This window comes from Pelodiscus sinensis, chromosome 1 (assembly GCF_052426305.1).
Source record: "Pelodiscus sinensis isolate ZL-2025 chromosome 1, ASM5242630v1, whole genome shotgun sequence".
Classification (NCBI taxonomy): Eukaryota; Metazoa; Chordata; order Testudines; family Trionychidae; genus Pelodiscus; species Pelodiscus sinensis.
In genome coordinates, this window is record NC_143052.1 from 119,569,449 (window position 1) to 119,593,746 (window position 24,298).

The 24,298-nt window shown below is 40.5% G+C and overlaps 1 protein-coding gene and 1 long non-coding RNA gene across 11 annotated transcripts in view; one reads left to right on the forward strand and one right to left on the reverse strand.

Annotated features, from left to right (window-relative positions):
• Positions 1-23,163, reverse strand: part of LOC142818490 (uncharacterized) — a 28,364-nt gene extending 5,201 nt beyond the window's left edge. The window contains exons 1-2 of the long non-coding RNA XR_012895980.1: positions 23,070-23,163; positions 17,910-18,001 (exon numbers count right to left, since the gene is read on the reverse strand). This is a non-coding gene — a long non-coding RNA (uncharacterized LOC142818490). The remainder of the gene's footprint in view (positions 1-17,909; positions 18,002-23,069) is intronic.
• C2CD5 (C2 calcium dependent domain containing 5) overlaps positions 1-24,298 on the forward strand; it is a 126,280-nt gene that overhangs the window by 65,061 nt on the left and 36,921 nt on the right. For 6 of the 10 annotated variants that reach the window (XM_006121265.5, XM_025183728.3, XM_075898281.2 and 3 more), the window contains 3 exons: positions 13,051-13,165; positions 17,512-17,607; positions 19,864-20,055. In XM_006121265.5, coding sequence (XP_006121327.2) covers positions 13,051-13,165; positions 17,512-17,607; positions 19,864-20,055 — 403 coding nt within the window. Of the gene's footprint in view, positions 1-13,050; positions 13,166-17,511; positions 17,701-19,863; positions 20,056-24,298 lie in introns of all 10 variants that reach the window. The other 4 variants (XM_025183726.3, XM_025183729.3, XM_025183731.3 and 1 more) reach the window with 1 other exon arrangement.

The window sequence follows — 24,298 nt, forward strand, 5'->3', positions numbered from 1 at the left end:
GACCAACCCGGCAGCACCCCAGCTGCTCTGCCCCAGGCGTCCTGATTCAGCCACTGCTGGTCAGTTTCAGCAGCGGCTGAATCAGGACGCCTGGGGCAGAGCAGCTGGGGTGCTGCTGGGTTGGTCCAGTAGCGCCGAGGAGCGGCGGCGCTACTGGACCAACCCAGCAGCACCCTGGCTGCTCTGCCCCAGGCGTCCCCAAGTCAGCCGCTGCTGAAACTGACCAGTGGCTGACTACAGGAAGCCACTGCCCCGGGCTTCCTGGAATCAGCTGCTGATCAGTTTCAGCAGCAGTTGACTTGGGGATGCCTGGGGTTCTTCAGTTGAATCTGTATGTAAGTCAGAACTGGCGTCCAGATTCAGCCGCTGTTGAAACTGATTAGTTTCAGCAGCGGCTGAATCTGGACGCCAGTTTCGACTTACATACAGATTCAACTTAAGGACAAACCTACAGTCCTTATCTTGTACGTAACCCGGGGACTGCCTGTATATGATAAATTAGGCATTTTTCTTTAATAACTAGTGCTCCAAAGCAACAGTTGCAAACTCTCTTTTACTGTACTGGGATCCACTACTCGTGTGCTCCTCTAGAGTGCCAATGAATGCATTGTCGAGATTTGTAGAGCCCTGTGCAGATACAAAATTTGATCTTCGGATACAGATATCTATGCGTATGAAGCAGATATCCACTAATTTCCAGAGTTCTAGATAAAAAAAATTGGTATTCGCATCTGCATCCGTATCTGCAAAAATGAACAGTATACATCCACATCCCTGGATGCAGATATCCACAGATATAAAGTGGATGTTTATATAGATTTGCAGGGCTCAGAGGTTTGTACTATAGGATACTAATGCACAGTTGTGGTGCCTTCAGCAGTATAATGCACTGCCTTCAGAAGTATAATGTAACAAATTAAAGCCTAGAAAAATTAGAAGGAGCTAAATATTTAAGTTTGACATTTCATTCAGACCAGGTTCACTGAAAACAAGTGTTTTTTGTCATCTTCACATTTGGAAATTTGAAAATTACATGCTAACCATGAAATTATCATGACCATGTTTACATTCAATTCTGTAAATAATAAAACATTGTAACATTCTTGTCTTCAACTTGTAAGGACTATTATAATCAGCAGAAAGTTTAATTTTAAACCTGTTTAAATATGAAACATTTTCAGTGTTCTTTTTAAAACTGCTAGTTGTTTATATTGGTAAGGATCTGTACCTTCTGTACTGTCGCAGTCACACTGTGTAGCAGTCTCCTTGAACTCTGAATGAGCAGACTATCTATATGTGTGTGCATTGCTGGGATTACTGTGACTAGATTGTTTTAAAATAGGAAAAAGTAAGTGGTTTGTTCTAGCTAATGCTGGTTAGCACTAAACCCTTAACATGTAGATAATGTAGGATTATTTTACTAGCAGACTGCTTGCCTTCGTTAGAGCTGGTAGTGTGTGTAAACTGATTATTTATTTGAACTGTTGCCAATCTTTACATTTTATTTGCATTGCTTATGATTTCCAAACAGACTGAGTTGTACTTTATTCTGGCCAGGTTATTCCTAGAATATCTTTTGTAATTTGTAGTGTGTTGCTGATGTATAAACTGTTAGCCTTAGGGTAATGTTTTTCTTCATTAGCAGTCAAACTGTTGTCTTCCCATTGATATTTAGAACATTTTGATTAGAATTCTAAAATTAATGTCTTTTAGTTCACAGCTAGCATGTTATATCAGTAACAGCCACCATCTGTTTTAAGTATTTAGAACGGGTCTGGGCAAAGTATGGCCCATGGGCTGGATCCGGCCTGCGGAGGCAGTGGGGAGCCCCAGTAAGGCTTCCCTGCTAGCCCCGCACACCATTCAGAAATGCTGCAGGGCGCTTTCTCTTTGAGTCCAGAGGGAAGGGGGGGAGATTCAGACATTACTCCTGCCCCAGCACAATCCCATTGGTGGTTTCTGGCCAGAAACTGGCCAGTGGGTGCTGCCTGTTTGAATAAGAGGCAGCCATGAAGCAAAGCCCCCCTCCTCTCCTGCTCAGTTACTCACGCAAGCACATGGTCCTAGCAGGTAGATACATTTTAAGCTGTACAAGCCTTTAGCTCGGCAGGCAGGCTGGTTTGGCTGCTGGCTGGTAAGACTCCTGGCCAGCGCTTGCTCTCCTAACCCCAGCCCTTCCCTTCCCCAACCTTCTGCCCCCCACTTCTGCCCTGCTACTCCTCATTCACCTTTTTCCCCCTCCCACATCTGGCACCCCAATCTCCTGCTGAGATCACAATCCCTTCCTACTATAGGTCACATCTGAAAACCCTGCACCCCAGTCCCTTGTCCTAGGTCACAACTGCCTCCTTCACTCAAACTCCCTTCCAGACTTCATCCTCTCTCCTGTACCCCAATCCCTCACCCCAAGCTCCCTTCTGCACCCAGCCTCCATCGCAGACTCCTCACCCCCTCCATTAATACCATGGAAGAGTGTAGTCCTCGACCACTTTCCAAAATCTTGGAGTGGCTCCTCCCCCCCCCCCCCCCCCCCCAGCAGAAATGATTGCCCACTCCTGATTTAGAAGATGCCGATCACTTAGATACCAAAGTGTCCAGTTAAAAGCTGCTTAAGTGGCATTTATCTGAGATGAAGATGAAGAGCAGGTGCAGTAGGAGCTATCAAAATGTAAAGGTAGGGTAAGGCAATAATAGAAACCATTTTTTAAGTATAAAGCTGGAGAAGAGGATGCACTATTAGGCAGCCCAATCAGGGCTGAACCCTGGCTAAATTTTGAATTTAAAGATTATATTTTATTTCAGGATATGATTCTTACAGCATCTCTTATTGGTTCTAGAACTCCTTAAGGGAATACTTGCCTATTGAGTTCGGTCTTGTGTATATCAACTCAACTAATCTACTAGTTGATGGATTTTCCATCAACTAGTTGATTAGTCGAGAAGCGGAAGAGCTGCAGTGGGGTTAGTTCATGGTCCTATTGGCTCTTAATACGTTTAAAAGGCTAAAGTGCAGCAGGAGATACCCAGCACTAGCCGGGACAGCTGATTCCCAGCTTGCGCAGGGTCCCACCCCTCTGTGCACCAGCCTTTTAAATGTATTAAGAGCCAACACTTAATCCATTAAAAAGGCTGGTGCAGCAGGGGGAACGGGACCAGCACGAGCCAAGCTCTTAATACATTTAAAAAGCAGAGGCGCAGCGTCTGTGACTGGCCATGAGCCAGGAATCCGCTGATTCCTTGCTCGTACCTGGTCCCCACTACTCCCCTTCTCGCTGCAGAGATGGTGCTGGAAGGATCCAGCTTTTAAGCTGGCTCCCCCAAGCACCGGCTCCTGCTCCTTGCCCTTGATGCCTCTGGCGGAGAAAGGGAGGGAAGCAATTAGTTGAGGGACTAGTTGACTATCCGAGAAGCTTTTATCGGATAGTTGACTTGTCGCTTACATCCCTAATCCCTATTAAAAGTTGCCAAAATTTTAGAGGCTCAAAGCTGCAGCGGGGAGTAGCTGAGGGACCCAGCAGGAGCCGGGACTGAACCAGTCAGCCTGCCGACCAACCCGCTAAAAAATTTACTCGGGAGGAGGGAGTATGTTTTGCATGTAGCCAGTAGCATTAACTGATAAGCATCCGTTTATCAGTTAATCGTTTGACTGGATACATTATTACATCCCTAGACAACACTACTGAAGTGTTTGAGCTAAGAGCATAGTGGTTCCCATAAAGCATGAGACTCTGAAACTGAGCATTTCCTGCTCCATCATCATATGGCAACTGTAACAGTAACCCATTTCTTTAAACCGATATGTGAATTTCAAGGCCGTATTCACCAGTGTGCTTTCACTGCTTTGTGTTACCCTGGTAATGCAAAGTAAAAGTAAACCCTCTGTAAATGGCTGTTTGATTCTGGCTGCTTTGCACTGCATTAGTGTATTGGGGATGAGGGATTCAGTAAGCAGGCTGCCCTGGGGAGAGAGGACTTGCCCAGCTTTCTCTCACCATAACAGCTTGGAGCACCTCTCAATGGCCAGTGCAGCTGAGAAAGGAGTGCATGTCCCCCCAACTGGGGCAGGTCCAGATTCGTCTGCCCTCCCCAGCCAGAGTGAGGAATGGAGCAAACTGTTCAATTTCCCCTCACTCTCTGATGGAGAGCAGGCAGCAGTATTCCATGTACAAATCAGGGACAGTGGGAGCTGCAGCCCCTCCACCCCCTTACAGGGCACCTAGGGAGTTGGAGGCTGCCCTAGAAAGGGGGGCAAGGAGGAATGCTTCCAGATAGCCCCTTTCACCAACCTGGTGATTCTGTCTCTTTTCTGTATAGTTTTGTACGTCCCGGAACACTGCTGGGGAAGACACACTTCTTCCCCTCTCACACAACCAAACCCTGGCTTTGCTTTAAGTTATGATAAGAGGAAGTTGCATATTAAATGTGCTGGTCTTAGCTCTTACCATTTAGGAGGCATTCTTGAACAAATAGACAGACTTGGTTGCTCACAAACAAACTCTTGCAAGTTTATAGTACAGGTTGAACCTTTCTAGTCCAGCACACTCTGGTCTGGCAACCAGAAAATTTGCCAGACCACAGGTGGTCAATACTTCCACTGTTTACTGGGCTCTTAGAAGACATTTAGTGGTAAATTAAAGTTAAATAACAGCACAGAACATTGAGAGCCAGAACTGATGGCTGTAAACAAACTTTATGGGATCGTAGGAAGCTTAGACATACCCATGAGTGGACATCCAGCTAACTAAAATAATGTGGGACCATATTTACCATCTACAGGTTTAAAACTCTGTAATCTGGCACCCTCAAGACCTGTACTGTCTGGTCTGGCCTTCTGAATAATCTTAACCTGTCAACCAAAAATGGCAACATTTGATACAGGCCAGTCACTAGCCAATATTTTTATGGCACGTGATAGCTTAAACATAGGAAGCAGCCAGCCTATTTTCCCTCATAAAGATGTTGGAAAACTCTTATCAATGGAGTTCTGGACATGGGCTTCAAGCACAATTTGATGACCAAAGTATTTCCAACACTTTCCTGTTTATTCTTGTGAATAAACCTGGATGAATGCTCAAATGGAGAAAAATTGGTTTTCCTTCCCTTATGGACTCTGCTCTTATGAATATAGAAAGTTTGGGTTTCATTGGCCAAATGAGGGGAAGGTATTCTAATCATCTGCCCACCATCTATACAAATTTTCTGGTTAGAATTTTTCAGACACCTTGATAGATCCAAAGTACAGTTTCTTCCTAACCATCACAGCATAAGAGTTTTGTAAATAATCTTTTTTGCAGTCATTACAGTTCAACCTGAGATTTCCATCATTGGCACTGTAGTTTTCTTCCCTCTTGCTTCAGTTGTTGTAGGCCGTCTTTATACTATGCTAATCTGTGAGGCCAAAACAAGTAGAGAAGATGCCTAGGGTGCACTATATCCATAATTATTTTTAACAGTTCCTGTTTGTCTTCTAACCAGGTTACAAATATAGGAAGTTAGCACCTATAGAGAAGTACAGTAAACTTCCAATAATCAGGCACCTTTGGGACCCAGGGGGTGCTGGATTATCGGATATGCTGGAGTATCAGGAGGTACTCTGGAAGGGGGGGCTGTGAGTGGGTTGGAAGGGAACGGCGCGGCGTGAGGCGAACCCTCTGCCGTTATGCAGAGAGGCGGGGGAAGCCCTGTGCAGCCGCTGGCAACAGGCCAGCTGGGGCTCCAAGTGGCAGCGGCGACTTGGGGAAGCGGCGGGGCAGAGTAGCTGGGGTGCTGCCACGTTGGTCCCGCAGCACCCCAGCTGCTCTGCCCCACGGCTTCCCCAAGTCCTCCCCTGCTGAAACTGGTGAGCGGCGGACTTGGGGAAATGGCGGGCAGAGCAGCTGGGGTGCTGCCCGGTTGGTCCTGCAGCGCCGCCCCTCACTCCCCTGCTCGGTGCCCGGCAGCACCCCAGCTGCTCTGCTCCACAGCTTCCCCAAGTCTGCTGCTCGTCAGTTTCAATAGTGGCATGGAGCAGAGCAGCTGGGGTTCTGCCGGGCGCCAAGCAGGGGGTTGAGGGGCAGCGCTGCGGGACCAACCCGGCAGAACCTCAGCTGCTCTGCTCTGTGCCTCTTCCCCAAGTCTGCCACTGGTCAGTTTCAGCAGCGGCAGCAGCGGACTTGGGAAGCAGTGCGAAGCAGCTCCAATTGCCCAGCTGGCCGGAGCACTTCCAGATTCCAGTTGGTGCCGGACTATTGGGAGTGCCGGACCACTGGATGCCGGACAATTGGAGTTTTACTGTAGTGTGTTATGGATAGTCAAGAAGTCTAGAATTTAATAAGCTAATTTGTCAGTGTGTTGTCTGTGTTGGTAGGGGAGTTGCTATGTTTTGCTTCTTTCTGTTTTAGACATCTACTGTATCTGTGTGAGACCCTTGAATAGTCTTCCTCTCCAACTTTTTTTCATTGTTTTCACATCCTGAAGTGTTGCATCCATCAGAATTTTAGACTAGACTAAGTGATCTTACCAGATATTCTTAAAGCTGCTTTTTAATTGGTTGAAGTTGCTGTTCTGTAAAACTCCTCTCTAAAGAAAGTTGAATTTCTTGTTTAAGTAGCACTTGAGGCTTAGGAATCCAGCCTGATCTCCTATGATGATGCAGAGCACTACCACAAAACCATGAGTTCAGAGCAGAATATTTTGTCTTTTGTGTGTAAGCTTTTTAAATGAGTTTTTTAAATTTTCTCGTTTTTTTTCATTTGCTGATATGCTTACACTGGTTTTGCAATTTTAGCCTATTACAGGTTGTTTGGGTCTTTCAGTTACAGAAATTGGATAAAGTAATTTTATCATGAGAAGCAATGTTTTCATCCCCACACATTTTGCTTTGGTGATAGAATGAAATTTTCAAACCAGAGGAGGATTAAAAAGTCTGTCTCTAAAGATTAGATTCCTCTTATTCTATAGTAGGTTCAGTTCATGTTTACCCTCTGTGTATGTAGATGGGTAGGGCCGGGAGTTTTGGGCCCTATCAACATCTGGAGAGTGGCTAGTAATTAAACATTTTTAGATTTACAGTAGACAGTCCTTGTTGTACATAGGGTATCCGAGGGTCAGAAAAGATCATAAGATCTGTTCTTGGGCTTGAGAGCAGCAGAGTTCCTGTCAACAAAACAGATTTTTTTCCTGAAAATGCACACTGCAAAATATACTATTACGTTGTATTGGAAATTCTTTCCAGTACCAGAGCAACAGGTGAGCTAATTTCTCTCATCAGTGGAAAAAAGAGTGATCAAGGTTTAATCTGGACCATACTCTGAGGGGTGTATCTAGACTGGCAAAATCTTTCCAGCTGTCTAAACTGGCCACGAGAATTTGCGCAAGAACACCGACGATCTAATGTAAGATTGTCAGTGTTCTTGCGCAAGAACTCTGATGCTCCTGCTCGGGAAAAAGCCCTCTTGCGCAAGTGTTCTTGCGCAAGAGGGCCAGTGGAGACAGGCACAGGAATTTTTTGCATAAGAAAGCCCCAATGGCGAAAATGGCCGCTGGAGCTTTCTTGCGCAAAACCGCGTCTATACTGGGCACAGATGCTTTTGTGCAAAAGCAAATCTTTGGCAAGTGCCTTTTCGCAAATCTAGATGCTCTTTTGCGGAAATACTTTTCACGAAAAAACTTTTCCGTTAAAAGTATTTCCACAAAATCATGCCAGTCTAGATGCAGCCGAAATGTAGGATCTCTTTCCCCAAACCTCTACTCTTCATTTTTCAAGTGTAGTTAAGAATATTTGACAAAAAAAGAGTTCTGAGAGGTGGAGGTAAGGGAGTTCAAGTTATAGAGTAGAAGGGAGTCAATCTGTCCGCTCCATTAATTTTGGGGTTACAATAGCCCTGCTGTACTGTTCTTCAGTCCCTGCTTCACAAAGTACAGTATATGGTGATGGTTCTATACAATGAAAGATCCAAAGTTTGAATTTGAAATATATAGATACTCTCCCAATCCTAAACTCCACTCTGAGACATCAACAAGAAATGCCACACTCAGTATATTGTGAAAATCCTTCACAAATGTCTTTCTCCTTTCTTAATGCCGACGTTCTAAATTTTCATAATTAGATTTCAGTGTTAACACACAATTGAAATCAACTGTAGCAGTTCATATTTCACAGAGCTGTTATTTCAGATGATCTGCAGACACTGGCAGTTTACATTATCTGCATCAGTTTACATTCAGTTGATATTTTGATGGCTATACTTGTAATTTATGGATTTACAGACTCTTAAAAAAATAAGTTTAAATTCTCCTGTGCAAGATGAGAGTTCTCAGAAAATAGTTCTGACTCACTGAGCCCCTGAAAGTTGGCCTAATTTACCATTGGAAAAAAATACAAGTTCCATGCAGAGAAGATGCTGAGAATCTAGACTCTGGAAATATATTCCCCCTTGCCACCCAGAACAGTATAACTATATAAGTTCTGCTCTTTCTAGGAGTCACCATCCAGAGAGATGGGAGATAGATAGGATTTTGTCCTGTGGCTATATACAGACTAATAGAGAACAAACTTGCATTCTTAAAAAAAAAACCACACACACAATAAAAACTGACTGCAATTGGAACTGATTAGAAAGAATATTTGGGGTTCAAGAAAATAGCTTTAGAACACAGTTGTGATGCATTTGTTTGCATTTTCCAAAACTGTTCAATAAACAGTAAGTTTTAGACTTTTCAGTTGGAGCAGGATTTAGTTTGCACTGTATCTCTGAAGAATACCTTCTCATTTACATAATTTGTCAAATCTTTCAGCTCTAGAAAAAATATGCTAATATTTTCACTTTGATGGAGGCATCATGCTGATGTTGAAACATTAATACAGACATGTTCTTTAATTAAATATTCACAAATCTGGTTAACAATAAAGAGCAATTAACAGGAATAGAAATTTTGCAAACCTTTTGCTTAAAGTTTTAGAAAACCCTTACTAAACTATTTAATAGGTTTGCTAGAAAAGCTTGTGATTGAGTGCTATGTATGCTTGCCTTTGCTTTCACCTAGAATTCAGGGCCATTACTTTCTGTAACCATTTCAGTGAGCTGCCATAGTTTTCAGTCTGTACTGTCACCTGATCCAAGCATGCGCCAAAAAACCCACCGTTTCTGGCTACTGTCTGCTGAACTGCTTTGCGAACCCTTAGTTCTTTAAGCTTTTGCTTTAGCCAAAAACAAAACAGACACCCTTTTGGAGTGTACTGGACACATGCCATCCTGCTTCCCCTAACTCCTTTAATGTTTATGTAAATCCTTAGCTTTACTAAACTTGTAAATGCTATAATGGCATCCCCATGTGGAATTGTGTGGCTCATGTGTCAAAATAAAAGGCTGCTTGTGGTGAATATATTTGTCCAAAAATATGAATGCCTACACATTGCACTGCATTCAGTGTTTTGTATCAATTACTATTCTGATGTTGTGGTGTCTGACTTTAACTGTATAAAATCATTTTGAATTTTAATATGCAAAGGTAAGTTTGTGTGTACTAAATGCTAATGCACAGTGTTCTATGTTAATGTAGAGTTTTATATATTCACATATATATAAATTATCTTGATTCACAATATTTTACCACATTTGGGAAAAAATAGCCCTGCTTTTAAAAGACATAAGAAGGTCTCTTCACTCCTATGCATTTATTGGCAAATATGGCTCCTGTGGGATTTCTTTTTAATCTTGTGTAATGACAATTGGTTGACCATTTATCAGTGGTATTGGGCCTAGTCCTGTTTCCCATTGTAATGGGGAAAACAGTTTTTTACTTTAATGGGAGTGGGATCAGGCCCATAATATTACTGTGGATTAATAATGCTTTTACTTTTCATTTTACTATTCCTGATATATTGGCCAAAATATGAGGAAAGAATGAGGGGTAAAGTGTTGTCTGAGCAGCCTACGGCTAAAAGAAATAGCAGTGAGTCTCTTAGGTGCTATGACTACACCCTCCCTCATATAATATACATTGTTTTAGTGTGAAGTGAGTTGTAAAATGGTTTTCTAATTTTTTAGGAAGCTCACTCCTAGAGTTTGTAGTCCTCATACCCAAAATCTCAGTGGGGGGAAATATGTGGTACCATTGTGGGGAACCATTGTTGGTTCTGCTGTTTTTCTCTGTCCACTTGTTTCTCTTTGTTTTACTACCTCCCTATCCTTGTTTGAGTTGCATTTCTGGTTGCATTTGTATTGCTCTTTCTTCTCTCACCTTTTTCTTTCCCTGTTTGTTTTTCTCCTAACAGTTCAATATTTTCTCACTCCCTTCCCCCTTTTTGTTGCACTTTTTTTGGTCTGTGAACCAGCAGCAGCAACTGTTGCCCAACTGTAACACTTTCCATAATTAATCTTGCAGTGGGAAACTGATAAGCATTGTAGTAGATCCTTTTGTATCAAGCTCTTTATGCACAGCTGCAAAAAAGGAGCATACTAAGATAATGAGATTCTAGTCCCTTTTTGTTGTTGCAAATGTTTCTCTGCACGAAGCCATAATGTAGTAGAGGACTGTTTCAACAAATGAGTCTAGATAGATACCTGTTGCCCATTCTAACTAATTAGGAAGTATGCTGAGTAGCTAATGTAAATGCCACTTCTCTTGTTACACATAACAGCATTAGCAAACTTAGTTATGTAATAGACATACACATTAATGTTTGAATTATTTATCTTGATTGGGTTTAGGTAGAGGAGTCCCTCCTGAGATTTTACTTTCTGGACCTGCCTCACTGAGAATATCCCACAGCTCAGAGAGAGTTAGGGATGACACACTTCAGAATATCCTTGCCGCTCTTTCTTCTACATCTGCCTCCCCTTTGGCTGGCATTTGTAGTTTTCTCCCTAGAATTTGAAAGGACTACCTCTGTAGTGTTCCCAGTTTCTAGCAGGTGAAAAGCATGGGACCTGAATGAGGGTTTGAGTGCAGATTCTCAGTGCGGGCTGGGTTTCCTGTGTTCAAGTATGTAGTCAAAATAGCTTTTAATGACCTAATGCTCCCATTAATGAAAGCATAAAAAGCTTACATTAATGTTGCTTTAAATGTATAACCAATTTATTCACTTCTGCAGTTAAGAGAAATACACAAATCATACACAGTGCATGGGTTTTTATTACTAAACATGGTGCTACGTCTAGACTGGCATGATTTTCCGCAAATGCTTTTAACGGAAAAGTTTTTCCGTTAAAAGCATTTGCAGAAAAGAGCGTCTAGATTGGCACGGACGCTTTTCCGCAAAAGCACTTTTTGCGGAAAAGCGTCCGTGCCAGTCTAGACGCGGTTTTGCGCAAGAAAGCCCCGATTGCCATTTTCGCGATCGGGGCTTTTTTGCGCAAAACAATACCATGTTGTTTACACTGGTCCTCTTGTGGAAAAACTTGCCAGTCTAGATGCAGCCAGTGTAAACTGGCTAACATGGCAGTTGTTTTATGGTTAAGTTAGTGCAAGTAACAAATTCCTTTAGAGTGTGAATTGCAATTCTCACTGTAGTGAATTCCTATGAAGAGTGACGTGTGTGTATAATTAAAATATATACACATGCATATTTCACTGAGTTTTTTAGTTAATTTTGTGCTGTTTAATATATTTCTTTCCTCCAATAAAGCTTGCAGAGTTGTTAGAATGTCATCGATGCAAGAGTTAAAGATCAGGACTAGCTGGAGAGAGCACAATGTAAAACCTCAGTAAAATACATTGTATTTCCCCACAAATATCCTTGTAAGCTTTTGATTGATAGAAGGAATAATTGCTAGTTTCTATTTTAGAGATGCAGAAATACTTTTAAAACAAAAGCTGAAGTGTATTTTCAAATAAATATATTTTGCAAGTAGTATTTTGGATCTAATTCACAAATTTCCAAGCAGCTGCTTTTTAAAGTTTGTGAGTTTGTTGAAATTTAGCCCAGTCATGGAATTAATATGTTGTGTGTGGCTCCTGTACATTATATATACTGATATTCATCATGCTGCACTTGTGGTAAAATGTTTACATGGCTGGTTCCCAGTATGACTCACATTTTGGAATAGGTGTTTTGAGCCCTAATTTTCCAAATAAATCTGTACAGGCATGTGCTTGTGCCTATGCAAAGTCCTCTTTCAGTGGGACTCTGAAATCATAAGGGTCCATCCATGTAGGCAGATCCCTGTGCAGCATGCCCTAATACCGTAATAAATGTGTTAGTATTTAACATGTCTACCTCTCTGAGATCTATGTATTAGTGATTTATTAACTATATTTTATCAAAAATTTAAACAACTTTTAAATATAAGTACTGCAGATATATGAATGTACTCTTGAAAGAACAGACACACCAGAACTACTGATTCTACAGTTGGAGGATCTGCAGGATTAGAGTCTTTGTTTAAAAAGTATTTTTATAAATGAATGTTACTCAAAAGCTTTTTGGTAGCATTTAATACTGCATTTGAATGTTTAATATAAGAAGTATTCAGGAAACGTAGATGGTATTTTTAAAAATTCTTTGCCCTTACCATTTAGATAGTAAAATTACTTTGGTTAATAAGGTATGGATGCTAAACAAATAGTTTTTGAGAAATAAGAGTTTAAAACATTGGGTGACAAGTACCGAAAATGTGAGATGTGGACTGCAAAGCTGTGTTGACCTGTGACCTACTCTTTAATATGGAGATGTGGCTGTTTAAAATCTATATCAGTTTATGCAAATTAACAGCTCTCAGGCTCTTGGCAAATTAACAATATGATCTTTGAGTGGGTAAAATTTAGAGCAGAGGCTACAGTGTTTTGGTTGCTGCTGCTGTAGGGACAGCAATAAAAATACAGCTAATCCAACAAATTCTATTTCCAGTGGTGAGAAACAAGGAAGTAAATGAATCATGTTGGCCTTTTTTTCTCAAGTAGTGAGCAATACTACTTGTGTTTATTGAGTAAGACAAAATAGGTAGGGGGAAAACATTCAAAGTGGCAAGTGTATTATAACACATTAAAACAGCATTTAATAGACAGCTTAAAGTTTAATCACATTGATGTGCTACAGAATAGTTAACTGATTTATACTTTGTCTTTCAGATGAACCAGAAACACGAGATGCGTGGTGGGCAGAAATCAGACAAGAGATAAAATCCCATGCCAAGGCATTGGGTTGTCATGCTGTAGTGGGCTACAGTGAATCTACTAGCATTTGGTAAATCATGATGATTTGATTTTCTAAATGCCATAGAAAAATAATTCTGTACTATCTTCTGTAGTTTAAAAATGGGGATAGAGAATAAAATTCAGATACTGATATCATGTAGCATACCAGTTTTGAAGAGTTTACTAAAATATCTTTCATCATAGGTTTCAAACTTGGGATAAACAGCTGTGTCTTCTTATGTTTTTCAGAATTAATTCTGTAGCCTTTGTCAAAACTATTCCTTATCCTGCTACTGCTAGACTTTAAGTCTGTGTATTTTCTTTTGTCAGTTAATATTAACTTGTTTAATTCTCAATTTATCTGCCATAATGTCTGGACATTTCACATAAATATGTTGCACTTTATTGTCAAGGAATGACTGATAATTCAGAAGTAAAATAGACGTTTTTAAGGCATGGAAGCAGGGGGTCTTTCTCTAGGAATTGCCTGTAAACTGACCAAGAGGATCTTGCCTCCCAGAGCTGGAGTACTGCAGGCTGAATGCTCCTGTCCGGGATCTCTCTTTGAGAAATACTGGCCATGATTTTTGCCTTCAGTTCCACAGGGAGAAAATAATGTGTATAGTCTTTGTGACCAAAATGTAAAGGATTTTAATTTTCCACTCATGTGAAATAGTCAAATCACTTTCCCAGACAAAGATGTCAAAATGGTCATAGCTGTGGCTTCATTCCACAGTAATGTTTTCCCTAAAGTGATAAAGACAAGTAGGTCTCTCAGAGAGCAGTTAGGTTCAATTGCTGTGGCTCCAATAGCTATGCTAGGCTGCTTTCCATCCAACTGAAATACAAGGTGCCAGCTCAACAACACACTGCCAGCTAAGAAGCAGAAGTGCACTGACCTATCCCATGCTTTGAAGGGTAAGAATATCTCACCCACCTTCTGTATATAAGTGTATGGAATTCTTGTATCTACTTCCAGCTTGTCAGGTCCAGAGAAGGTCATATTTTGTTTCAGCTCCAGAAAGCAACCAGAACCAAACAAGGATATTCAGCAAGCATCAGTTATAAAGGAGAAGCAAGGAGAAGAGACACACTTAAAGAGCTGATGATTGGCATCACTTCCATAATAGCAGAGGGAGAAAATGATGGGTCACATATGTTCCCTAGACATTCAAGCACCAAGGACTCCCTTGTCTGGCTCAGCTTCAGGTGGCTTTCCTAGTTCAAGATAAACATATTAGTAATTCCACACACACTTAAAGTAGTATAATTGGGTAGGTAGGAAAGGAAATGAGATTAGAAGCAAAGCATCACGGAGATGGCTGAAATGCTATTCAGTGTGGCAGAATCGAGTATGTAAATAAAAGTTGTACATTTGAAAGGGATCCTAAACATAAGAGCTGAGTGACAGAGCAAGGCTGTAGTCTTGCAGTGGAGGTTTTCAATTGGATAACTAGAATGCTGGGATGGCTAGAATTGAAAATTTCACATATTTAGATCACCAGTGTCATGATTTCCACTTCAGTTCAACTGTTAGATCAGAGAATAAGGATATTTGAGAAGAGATTTTTTTCAGTGCTAGACTAAGTTGGAGCATTTCTATATTTTGTCCAGTTCTGTGCAACACATTTCAGGAAAGATGTGGACAAATTGGAGAAAATCCACCGAAGAGCAAGAAAATGTAGTAAAGGTCTAGAAAACATGACCTCTGAGGGAAGATTGAAAGAACTGGGTTTGTTTGTTTAGTCTGGAAAGGGGAAGATTGAGAGAGGACATAACAGCTTTTAAGCACCTAAAAGTTTGTTACAAGCAGGAGGGAGAAAAATTATTCTTCTTATCAAGAGGTTAATAGGACAAGAAGCGATGAAGATAAATTGCAGCATAGTAGGAGATTTAGGTTGGACATTAGGAAAATTTGAACCGTCAGAGTGGTTAAGCATGGGAATAAATTACCTAGAGTGGTTGTGGAATCTCTATGGTAGATTTTTAAGAGCAGGTTAGACAAACGCATGGTAGGGATGGTGAAGAAGATGGTTCGTCCTGCCATGAGTGCAGGGGACAAGACTTGATGACCTCTTGAAGGTTCTTCCAGTTCGGTGACTCCAATTCATTAGAAGTCACACAGGAAAGAGCTCCTTTAGATGAGCACTTGTACTGGGGTTTTTCTTTTCCCCTGAAATCAAGTCAACACCACAGTTCTGGTGTTTGTCTCAGTATGGGCCCAAGGCCTAGTAATTTCAAAATACAGGTTGAACATCTAGTCCGGCACCCTCAGGACCTGACCAGTGCTGAACTGAAGAATTTGCTGAATTACAGTATGTCAATATGTCTAGCAGCATTACCACCACTTCCACTGCTTACTGGGCTCTTAGAAGACATTTAGGGGTAAATTAGAGCTAAATAACAGCAGAGAACACTGGTGTCTGTAAACAAACTTTATGGGATCATGGGAATTTTGGCCACATCCATGATTAATGGACATCCAGGTAACTAAAATCATGCCGAATCACAGATGTTACCTGACCAGAGGGTGCCAAACTAGAGAGGTTCAACCTGTATTTGTGATGTTTTGACATTTTTCTCTTAAGGTTTTGAAGATTGGTTCAATGCTTCCATAACCTTCCTATTTATCCATGTTTAATGTGGAGTTGCTGCATTATGTGACAAACTCTGCTCAACAATCTATATGAACTATCTTTTTAAGTCCTGGCTCTTAAGTTGGCCTTCCAAATAGCTGTTTCCTTAGCTATCGTGATCTTAGAACTAAGTATCCCCTTCACAGAGAAGCTATATTATGTATTTATAAGGATAAAGCTGTTCTTAGACTTTCCTGCTGGTGATGCATACATCTCAAGAAGAAATTCTATCCATTTGATCTCATCCCAACCACTGGAAGGGCTATGTGATGTTAAGATTTTTCCCTTAAAGAACAAAACAAGATGGAAAATTAGTCTCTGTTTGCAGTGACAATGGTAAGCTACAAAAAGGAAGAACACATCCAAAGAGAATCTTCAGAAGATGAATAAAAAAATGCATCATGGTAGAAGATGACCAGACATCGACAATCTGAAAGTGTCATGACAGTTTCTACCAGGTTTATGGCCTTATTGTATACTATGAGGACTAATGTGCTGGCTGAAAAAAACAAAGTCTTTAACTTATACAAGCTTTCCTTTTTTTCAAATTCATCATTTTGTGAGTAAAGTTTTCCATGCTGTGGTAGAGTAGGGTTTGTAGTGAAAATGGGAATCTGTTCATCCTGATTATAAATTACTTTTTTCCCATAAATAATAAGTAGTTCAGTTCCTTTTTTCTTTCATACTAATTTTTGTTTTGGTATGGGCCAGGAACATACTACTTTTTCATAAATATATGTAGACAATCAATAGTATACTTTACATTTTGATGTATTGATAGGGGTTAGCGTTGAAAATACTTCTTCACTGATTGTGGAATAATAATATATGGGTCCGGTCCCCTGATGATTTTAATTTTGAACTGATTCCATGCCTTAAATAAGTATTTGAGTCTTTTACAGTATTGGCTTGCCAGACATGCTGTATCTGAGGGTTGGGTCAGGAGGAGGTAATACATTAGAAATTACAGGTAAATAGGACCAATTTCTCATTCTAAGAAAGGATGAAGGGCATCTGTGTTGTTTTTCAGTGTAGTAGCTTTGATTTGGTGTTTTCCCTTATAGTTTTGGTTCCCTATCTAAAATTTATAAAATTGTAGAAACATGAAATGTTGTATGGTCACTACTGTTTTAGTTTTAACATTGATATGATTTAGCTCTTTTAAACATAGAATAGAATATATTACATAGATGTAATTCTGTAGTTGATGTTTGGACTTTAAAATTTTACTTTTTTTGCTTTTATCCCATGAATTACTAAGATGCAGCTTGTCTGTGTTGCTTTGTAACTGCATTTTGACAGTGAATGTTGGATGACGGGGTTTTCAGCTTCCATCCTTAACTTTGGTAAACAACTACGCCTTTTCTGCAACATTCCCAGGCACTCTCTGGTTTCTTAAATCTATATTTCCTGGGTGAATTCTAGTGGGCTAAGAACAGAAGTAGGAGCCAAGAACTCTTATTTTAAAATTCCACTTCTTATATTGAGTCTCTTTGCAGCTATGGGCATGTCTCTTTAATTTATCTGCATTCTTTTTTCTCCATTTAAAATTGACATATCTCACAAGGCTATTTGTGTGGTTTAATTAGTTAATCTGCTAGGTATTGTTATTGCTGCTATCTTGATTTCACAAAGGTTAACAGATATTTTTAATTCACTGTGGCTTTTGAACAAGCTTTTTAAATTGATTACTTTAAGAAAAAGCATATTTAACATGAAATTAGGAATTCACGTCTTTGTAATTCTTTTCTTTTTATAGTGAAGAGGTCTGTATTTTATCTGCGTCTGGCACAGCGGCTGTACTGAACCCTAGGTTTCTCCAGGATGGCACCATGGAAGGCTGTTTGGAACAAAGGTTGTCATGGCAGCCTGGCTTCTTTTCCATAGGGTCAGAGAAGGGAGAGGTTGATTTTTTTCCTCAGAACCAAGATAGTTCTTCTCTATTAGGGTAGGTTACAGTGTTACAGTGCAGGATGCGGGACCAACCACTTTACTGATTTTTTTCACTAACAACAACAACAGAAGTAATGGAATTCTGCACCAAATTAGATATTCTGTTTTTATTTCTAACAGCCTGAATAAGGTAACACGTTTGACTACTAACACAGAATTATAACTCAAGCTTTTTCTTTGCCACTCTTCACATATCTTTCTTACCTGTGTAGCACATTCGAAAAAGTGACAGTCATATGATGATTTGTATAATCCAAATCGTGGTTGTGCACCATTGTTTTTGTTGCATACAGTGGCTGTATAGAAAATAAAATACCTTTGAGTATAAAACAAAATTGAACACAAATATTAAAAATATATGTTTAAACTGAAGATTTTAAACAAAATTATAAAGGTTGATGGAAAAGAAAAAAAATTGAATTGGCCAACTAACACAAATTGTTGGCTATTTGACCTCTGTTTTTTGTTTGCTCTGTTTTTTTAAGAGCGAGGGACTTTCAAGATAATTGAGTGCAGACAAGATAATTGTTGTGTGTCAATAGGACTCTTTCAGTATTTTCACTGAAATAATCATATATCCTAAGGGTAGTGCAGGGCAAAAGATAAAATTTTATCACCTCACTGTAATGCAGTGTATCTCAATATTTAGTTTTGGATTTTTTAATTAGGAAGAGACTATTACCTTTTCCAGCAACTACAACTTGTTGACCCTTTTAAACAAATACAAAATCCCTTACTTTACTTTTTTCATGTCCCAACAGAACATATAATACATTGCTGCTCAACCTCCGCTTCCCCTGCTGACATCTAAAGAAATGTCAAGTTCTTAATGTTACAACAACAACAAAAAAATAAATTTTTGATCATGACATAGTTTATAAGCTTGATGAATGGGTTGTTCAAGGGAGAATGACATTTATTTTCAATAATAAAAGCAGATAAAATAACCAAATTTGAAATGTGTACAAGTCTAAGTCTCATTTTAAAAAATGACAAGCTCTTTAGTGCCCAAATTTCTTTTAAAATTAATGGGACTTAAATTCCTAAGTCACTTGGCTTCTTTTTAAAATTTTACTCAAAGTTCTGTACAGGACAACATTTTACAATGATGCTTTTACATAGCATGTTACAAAACCATATTTTTTTTAAGACTGCATTGTTTATAGTCTTCCATGTATTTTTGCAACTGTTCTGCTAACATATTTTGTTTCAACTAAGTGAATAGTGAGGTTTTTTTCATAGGCTACGTCTACACTGGCCCCAAATTCCGGAAAAGTCATGCAAAGCAGGTAAGTCAGAATAGGGAAATCCGCCGGGGATTTAAATATACCCCGCGGATTTAAATAAACATGTCCGCCGCTTTTTTCCCGGCTTGGGGAAAAGCCGGAAAAAAGCGTCTAGACTGGCGCGATCCTCCGGAATAAAGCCCTTTTCCGGAGGATCTCTTATTCCTACTTTCAAGTATTCCTTGAAAAGCGAAAGAAAAAATTCCAGAAAAAAAGCGGCGGACATGTTTATTTAAATCCGCGGGGGATATTTAAATCCCCCGCGGATTTCCCTATTCTGATTTACCTGCTTTGCATGACTTTTCCGGAATTTGGGGCCAGTGTAGACGTAGCCATACTGTATCTTGGGAAGTTCTCAGTGGTTCTTTCCCTTATAATGACTACTTGTATTATACTATGCCCCAGTAGGATGACTGACATTTAATTTCTGCTGATAATTTTGCATAGGTTATTCAAACATAGTTCATGTAAAAGAGATTTGATATGTATTTACCCAACAGACTCCTTTGTAAAGGTGTGATATACTGCAGACCACCCACAGCTAGCAAGAGTTAGATCTTAAAGCTATTGCAGTAATATCTTGGGCTAATATAACCACTGGCCATTTTATGCTGTCATTTTTTGATCCCTGGATAACAGTTGGTACAGATACTGTTTTTATTGTTTAGAGAATAGCACATCACCTCTGTCTGTTCTGTTACATTGATAAAATCCTATTAACCTGTTGCACAGATGTAATAGAACAGAATTTGGCTGCATATGTATAGCTTATGTAGTTGTATGTATAGGCCATTTCATACTCACATGTGCATAATATTTCTTAAGATGGTGCACAGGTGTTTTAAATATACTTTTCCAAAATGTACTTCTAGGACAGAAGAAACTTCACCTCTGGGTTGTGGATTTTGCCACATACCATACGATGAACTGAACATGCCATTTCCTGCTCATCTCACTTACTGTTACAACTGCAGAAAACAAAAGGTTCCTGATGTTCTTTTCACCACTATAGATCTGCCCACAGAGGCAATGGTTATTGGGAAGGGATGTCTTATTCAAGCCAGGTAGGATTTATTTTTCTTATTTATTTATTTTGTATTTTATGTTTAAGTATATGAAGCAATTGGCAGCTAACTGTAAGCTTGTATTTTTCCTGTTGTGATGTCATTAATTTTAGTTTTGTGCTTTTTTGATACTAATCTATAATACATGGGTGCTGGGATCTATGAGCTTCATAATGCCAGATGGAAGATGTTTTTATTGAGGCAAATGTTGGACTAAGAGTTGCAAGTCTAGAACCATATAGAAATAATGACCACATATATCTCTTATTTTACATCTCTGAGCATTTGGTGTATGACTGCATAAGAAACTTACGCCTTTTTTTACTGCTCAGTTTAGACTGCTGTATAAGACTACTATCACCTGCCTGTTTTCTTTTTCTTTTGGCTATTGGAGTGTGGGTGTGTCTGTAAGCTATTATGTGCTTCCAAGCAGATTCCTGATTACTTTTGTCCAATTCAAAGATAGTCATCTTTGACAGATTAGAAAAAAATCTGATTTAAGTTCAAATTAAATAGTTTGCATCATGTGGCAATAAAAGATAGCATCTTAAGAGTTTTATATGGATGATCATCATTGTTGTATCTGGATACCTTCCACATTAAATCAATAGCATTAACAAAAATCCATGGAGAATGTCATGGTGTCAAAATTGTATTATAACTGTAACACTTGTCGTGGAAAGGCTTTTTTAAAGAGGAAGTCTCTGAAACTTTTTCCTAAAGATGGTCAGGCTGTGGGTTTTTCTGTTCTCTGGTAGATTATTCCATAGCTGGATCCTCTTGATTGTGAATACTTTTGCCCCAGATCTCACATTTTGTTCTGAGCTTTGAGATCCATGTTGTCCCAGAGGAGCAGAGCTGTTGTGGTAATTCATAGATTGATGTAACTGGGACTTGAATTGACATTGGAAGCTAACTGGGAGCCAGTGGAAGGACTTGAGTACAAAATGGAAGTGGTCATAGTGGCTTGAATCATGGGAAAGATGGGCAGATATGTTCTGTATCAGCTGGAGCCTGTACATTATCTTCATATTCAGCTTTAAATAGTGGTAGTAATTATTCAAGTGATGTCCCCGTAGACACTCCACTGTTGGTTGATGGGAGTCATCAGAGCCGCAGATTTGAGTTGTTTAAAGCAATTATCAGTTGAGCCATGCATGCATCTTGTGTATGTGGCCCAAACTACCCTCCTTTCCGTTCCTTAGTAACCCCGCCCTCAGTCATGGACGGAGCCTCAGGAATTTTTCTCCACATGCAGTTAATTAGCTTAGTTTGTTGTTGTTTCTTAGACTAGTCAGTTGTTATTGTTCTCGTTATCTGTTTAAAAAAAAAAGTGAAAGTTTCATCAGAGGAGAGCTGACTGAAAAGACTGGCCGCGTGATTTATTTTCCTCCTCTTCACCTTTTTGTTCTGTTTCCCTTAAAAAATTATAAATAAATACAAAATTAAGAGAGAAAAAAGAAGGAAAGAAAAAGGCAGCCACAGACGAGTTCATCACTGGGGTTCAAAAAGTGCAACTCATGTCACGAATTCATGCCAGTTTCAGATAGTCATGAGTCCTGTATTCGCTGCCTAAGAGAGGCTCGTGTACCTCAGAAACATGAACACTGCTGTAGCCTGACAGCCCATGCCAGAAAGAACAGGGAGCTTAGTCTCCAAATGATTTTATTTGAGAAGTTTATGAACCTATAGCTGAGTTATAGTCTCCACCTCAACTGGAGACATCAAAGAAAAGATTGGCCTCAGCCTGGCCACATAAAGCCTCAAAGAAGAGAGCTTTTACCGCAAAGTCTCTTCCTCCGTCTTCGTCTCCCAGAGTTAGCAAGAGAGACACACTAGGCAGTTCCAGTACCACAGGGTGGCGAGACCATCTACCCTCACCACCTCTTCGGCTCTCTCACTTCCTTGGGGCTGACCTGAGTATCCTCAGCACCAGAGGAGTTACACAGACAAGCTTCAGCACTTGCCCTTTTGAAGTCTCAAGACTTGGAGTGGTGCAGTTCGCGCATCTCCACTTCCATCCCTTTCAACATTGGCTGGTGTCAATCTACATGCCATCCCACCACCTACTTCACATCTGTTACCATTCCAAATAAGCTATTGGACTCTCTCAAATGGTGGACATTACCTGATGGCCTTCTTGCAGGTGTTGCTTTCTATCAGCTCGAACCAATGGTGCAAATTACTACTGACGCCTTCCTACTGGGTTGGAGTGCACACCTTCAACAGCACACAGCCCAGGGCACGTGGTTACCGCATGAAACCATGCTACACATCAGTCTCGAGCTCAGGTCTGTGAAGAATGCATGCATGTGTTTTGCTCCCAACATTACCAGCTTGTGTCATCTGTGTACTTACAGACAATATGACAACTATGTTCTATATAAACAGGCAGGGGATGCCTGTTCCAGATCCTTCTATGCTGAGGCCATCCGTGGAATTGGTGCATTCACTGCGGTGTCCCCTTAAGAGCCTCATAACCTCCCGGGTGTGAACAATGTTACAGCGGACGCTTTGAGCTGCAGTTTCTCCACCAACCACAAGTGGGAGTTACATCCATCAGAGCTTGCCCATGTTCTGTTGATGGAGCTATCTATCCATAGACTTTTTTTTTCCACCACCAAGTGTCCTTGCTTCTGTTCCCATGTGGAGGATGCTTTCCTGATGCATTGGAACAAACTGCTTCACTATGCATTTCCACCAATCCCAGTTATTTTCAGGGTCCTGCACAAGATTTACTCCAACAGGGCCCAGGTTATCTTGATAGCCCCCTTGTGGTCCAGGCAGACTTGGTTCCCATACCTCCATCGCATGTTGCTAGAACCACCATATTCATTTCCTCACCGTCACAACTTCCTTTCTCAAAACCAAGGTAAACAACTCCACCCCCAGCCTCACACCCTTCACCTACATGTGTGGCTCCTATCTGGTTCCACCAGACTCAATCCCAATGTTCTGAGCAAGTAAAATCTATTCTCCTTCTTAGCAGGAGGCCATCTACCAGAATTACTTACTGGCAGAAATTGAAATGGTTTTCTTCTTGGTGTCAGCAGGCACATGTCAATCCCTGCACTGCTCCACTTTGCTGTGTCCTGGACTACATTTTACATCCACTAAAAGCACACTCCCCAGGGACATTTATGGTGTAGCCACTTGGTCATCTGATCACTCCTTCATCAGGCATTATTCCATCATGCCTCAGCTTGCAGCTGATACAGCAGTGGCTACAGTGTTGTTATCCTCAGCTGCCAAGCAGTGACTCCAAGTCCCACCATCCACGCTGAGTACTGCTGTGTAGTCAACCAACTGTGGAGCACCCACGTGGACTTCACTTGAAGAAGGAAAGGAAATTACTCCCCCTATGCAGTAACGACTATTCTTCGAGATGTGTGTTCCTGCGGGTGCTCCATAACCCTCTCTTCTTTCCCTCTACTCAGAGCCTGGGCTTTCTGAGCATACATGAGGAACTGAAGGGTGGAAGGTCGGGCTGCTCGTACAAGGCACCAAGGCATGAATGACACAAAGTGCCTTTTGCGCATGCGCGGCCCAAATGATAACTGCTTTAAAAGACTCTGATTTGTGGCTTTGGAGACTACCAGTCACCAACAGTAAAGCACCCATGGAAACACACATCTCGAACAGTCATTGTTGCACAGGGTGAGTAACTTCCTCTTCAGTCTGGAGATGAAAGATGAATGGATTGCTATGGCTAGTCCCTCCTTCAGGAGGAAGGGGCGAAGCTTCCTGGCAAGTTGGAAGTGACAGAAGGCATTTTTGGAAAATACTTGGTCATATAAGTATTTTGAGGAGTCAAATTGAACATTCGGGGTCCATGTTACATTGACAAACAGAGACTAGAAATCTTCAGTGGAACCTGGTGTCAATGTTTTGACCAAATTTTGAAAGCATTTCCCTTTCTGATCAGCAGCGATTCAGTTTGAGCCAGCTGCTCTTCATCTAAGAGCTGACTTTTTTTAAATGCTTTCTGATAATTTTTTAGTAATGGTGGTTGAATCCGTTGAGAATGAGAGCTGTAGTTAAGTGTCATTTGCATGTTGTTGGTAACTCCAAGCTGATGATGGCACCCCACTATCTCTTCCAGTGGCTTCTTGTAGATATTGAAGAGAAGAGGAGATAGTATGTGTTCTTGTGGGATCAACTGGAGCATATTTAGTGCTGGACTATTTATTTCTAATGTGTCTAGTTTTCAGTCTAAACAGATATTTTCCTATTAAAAATATTA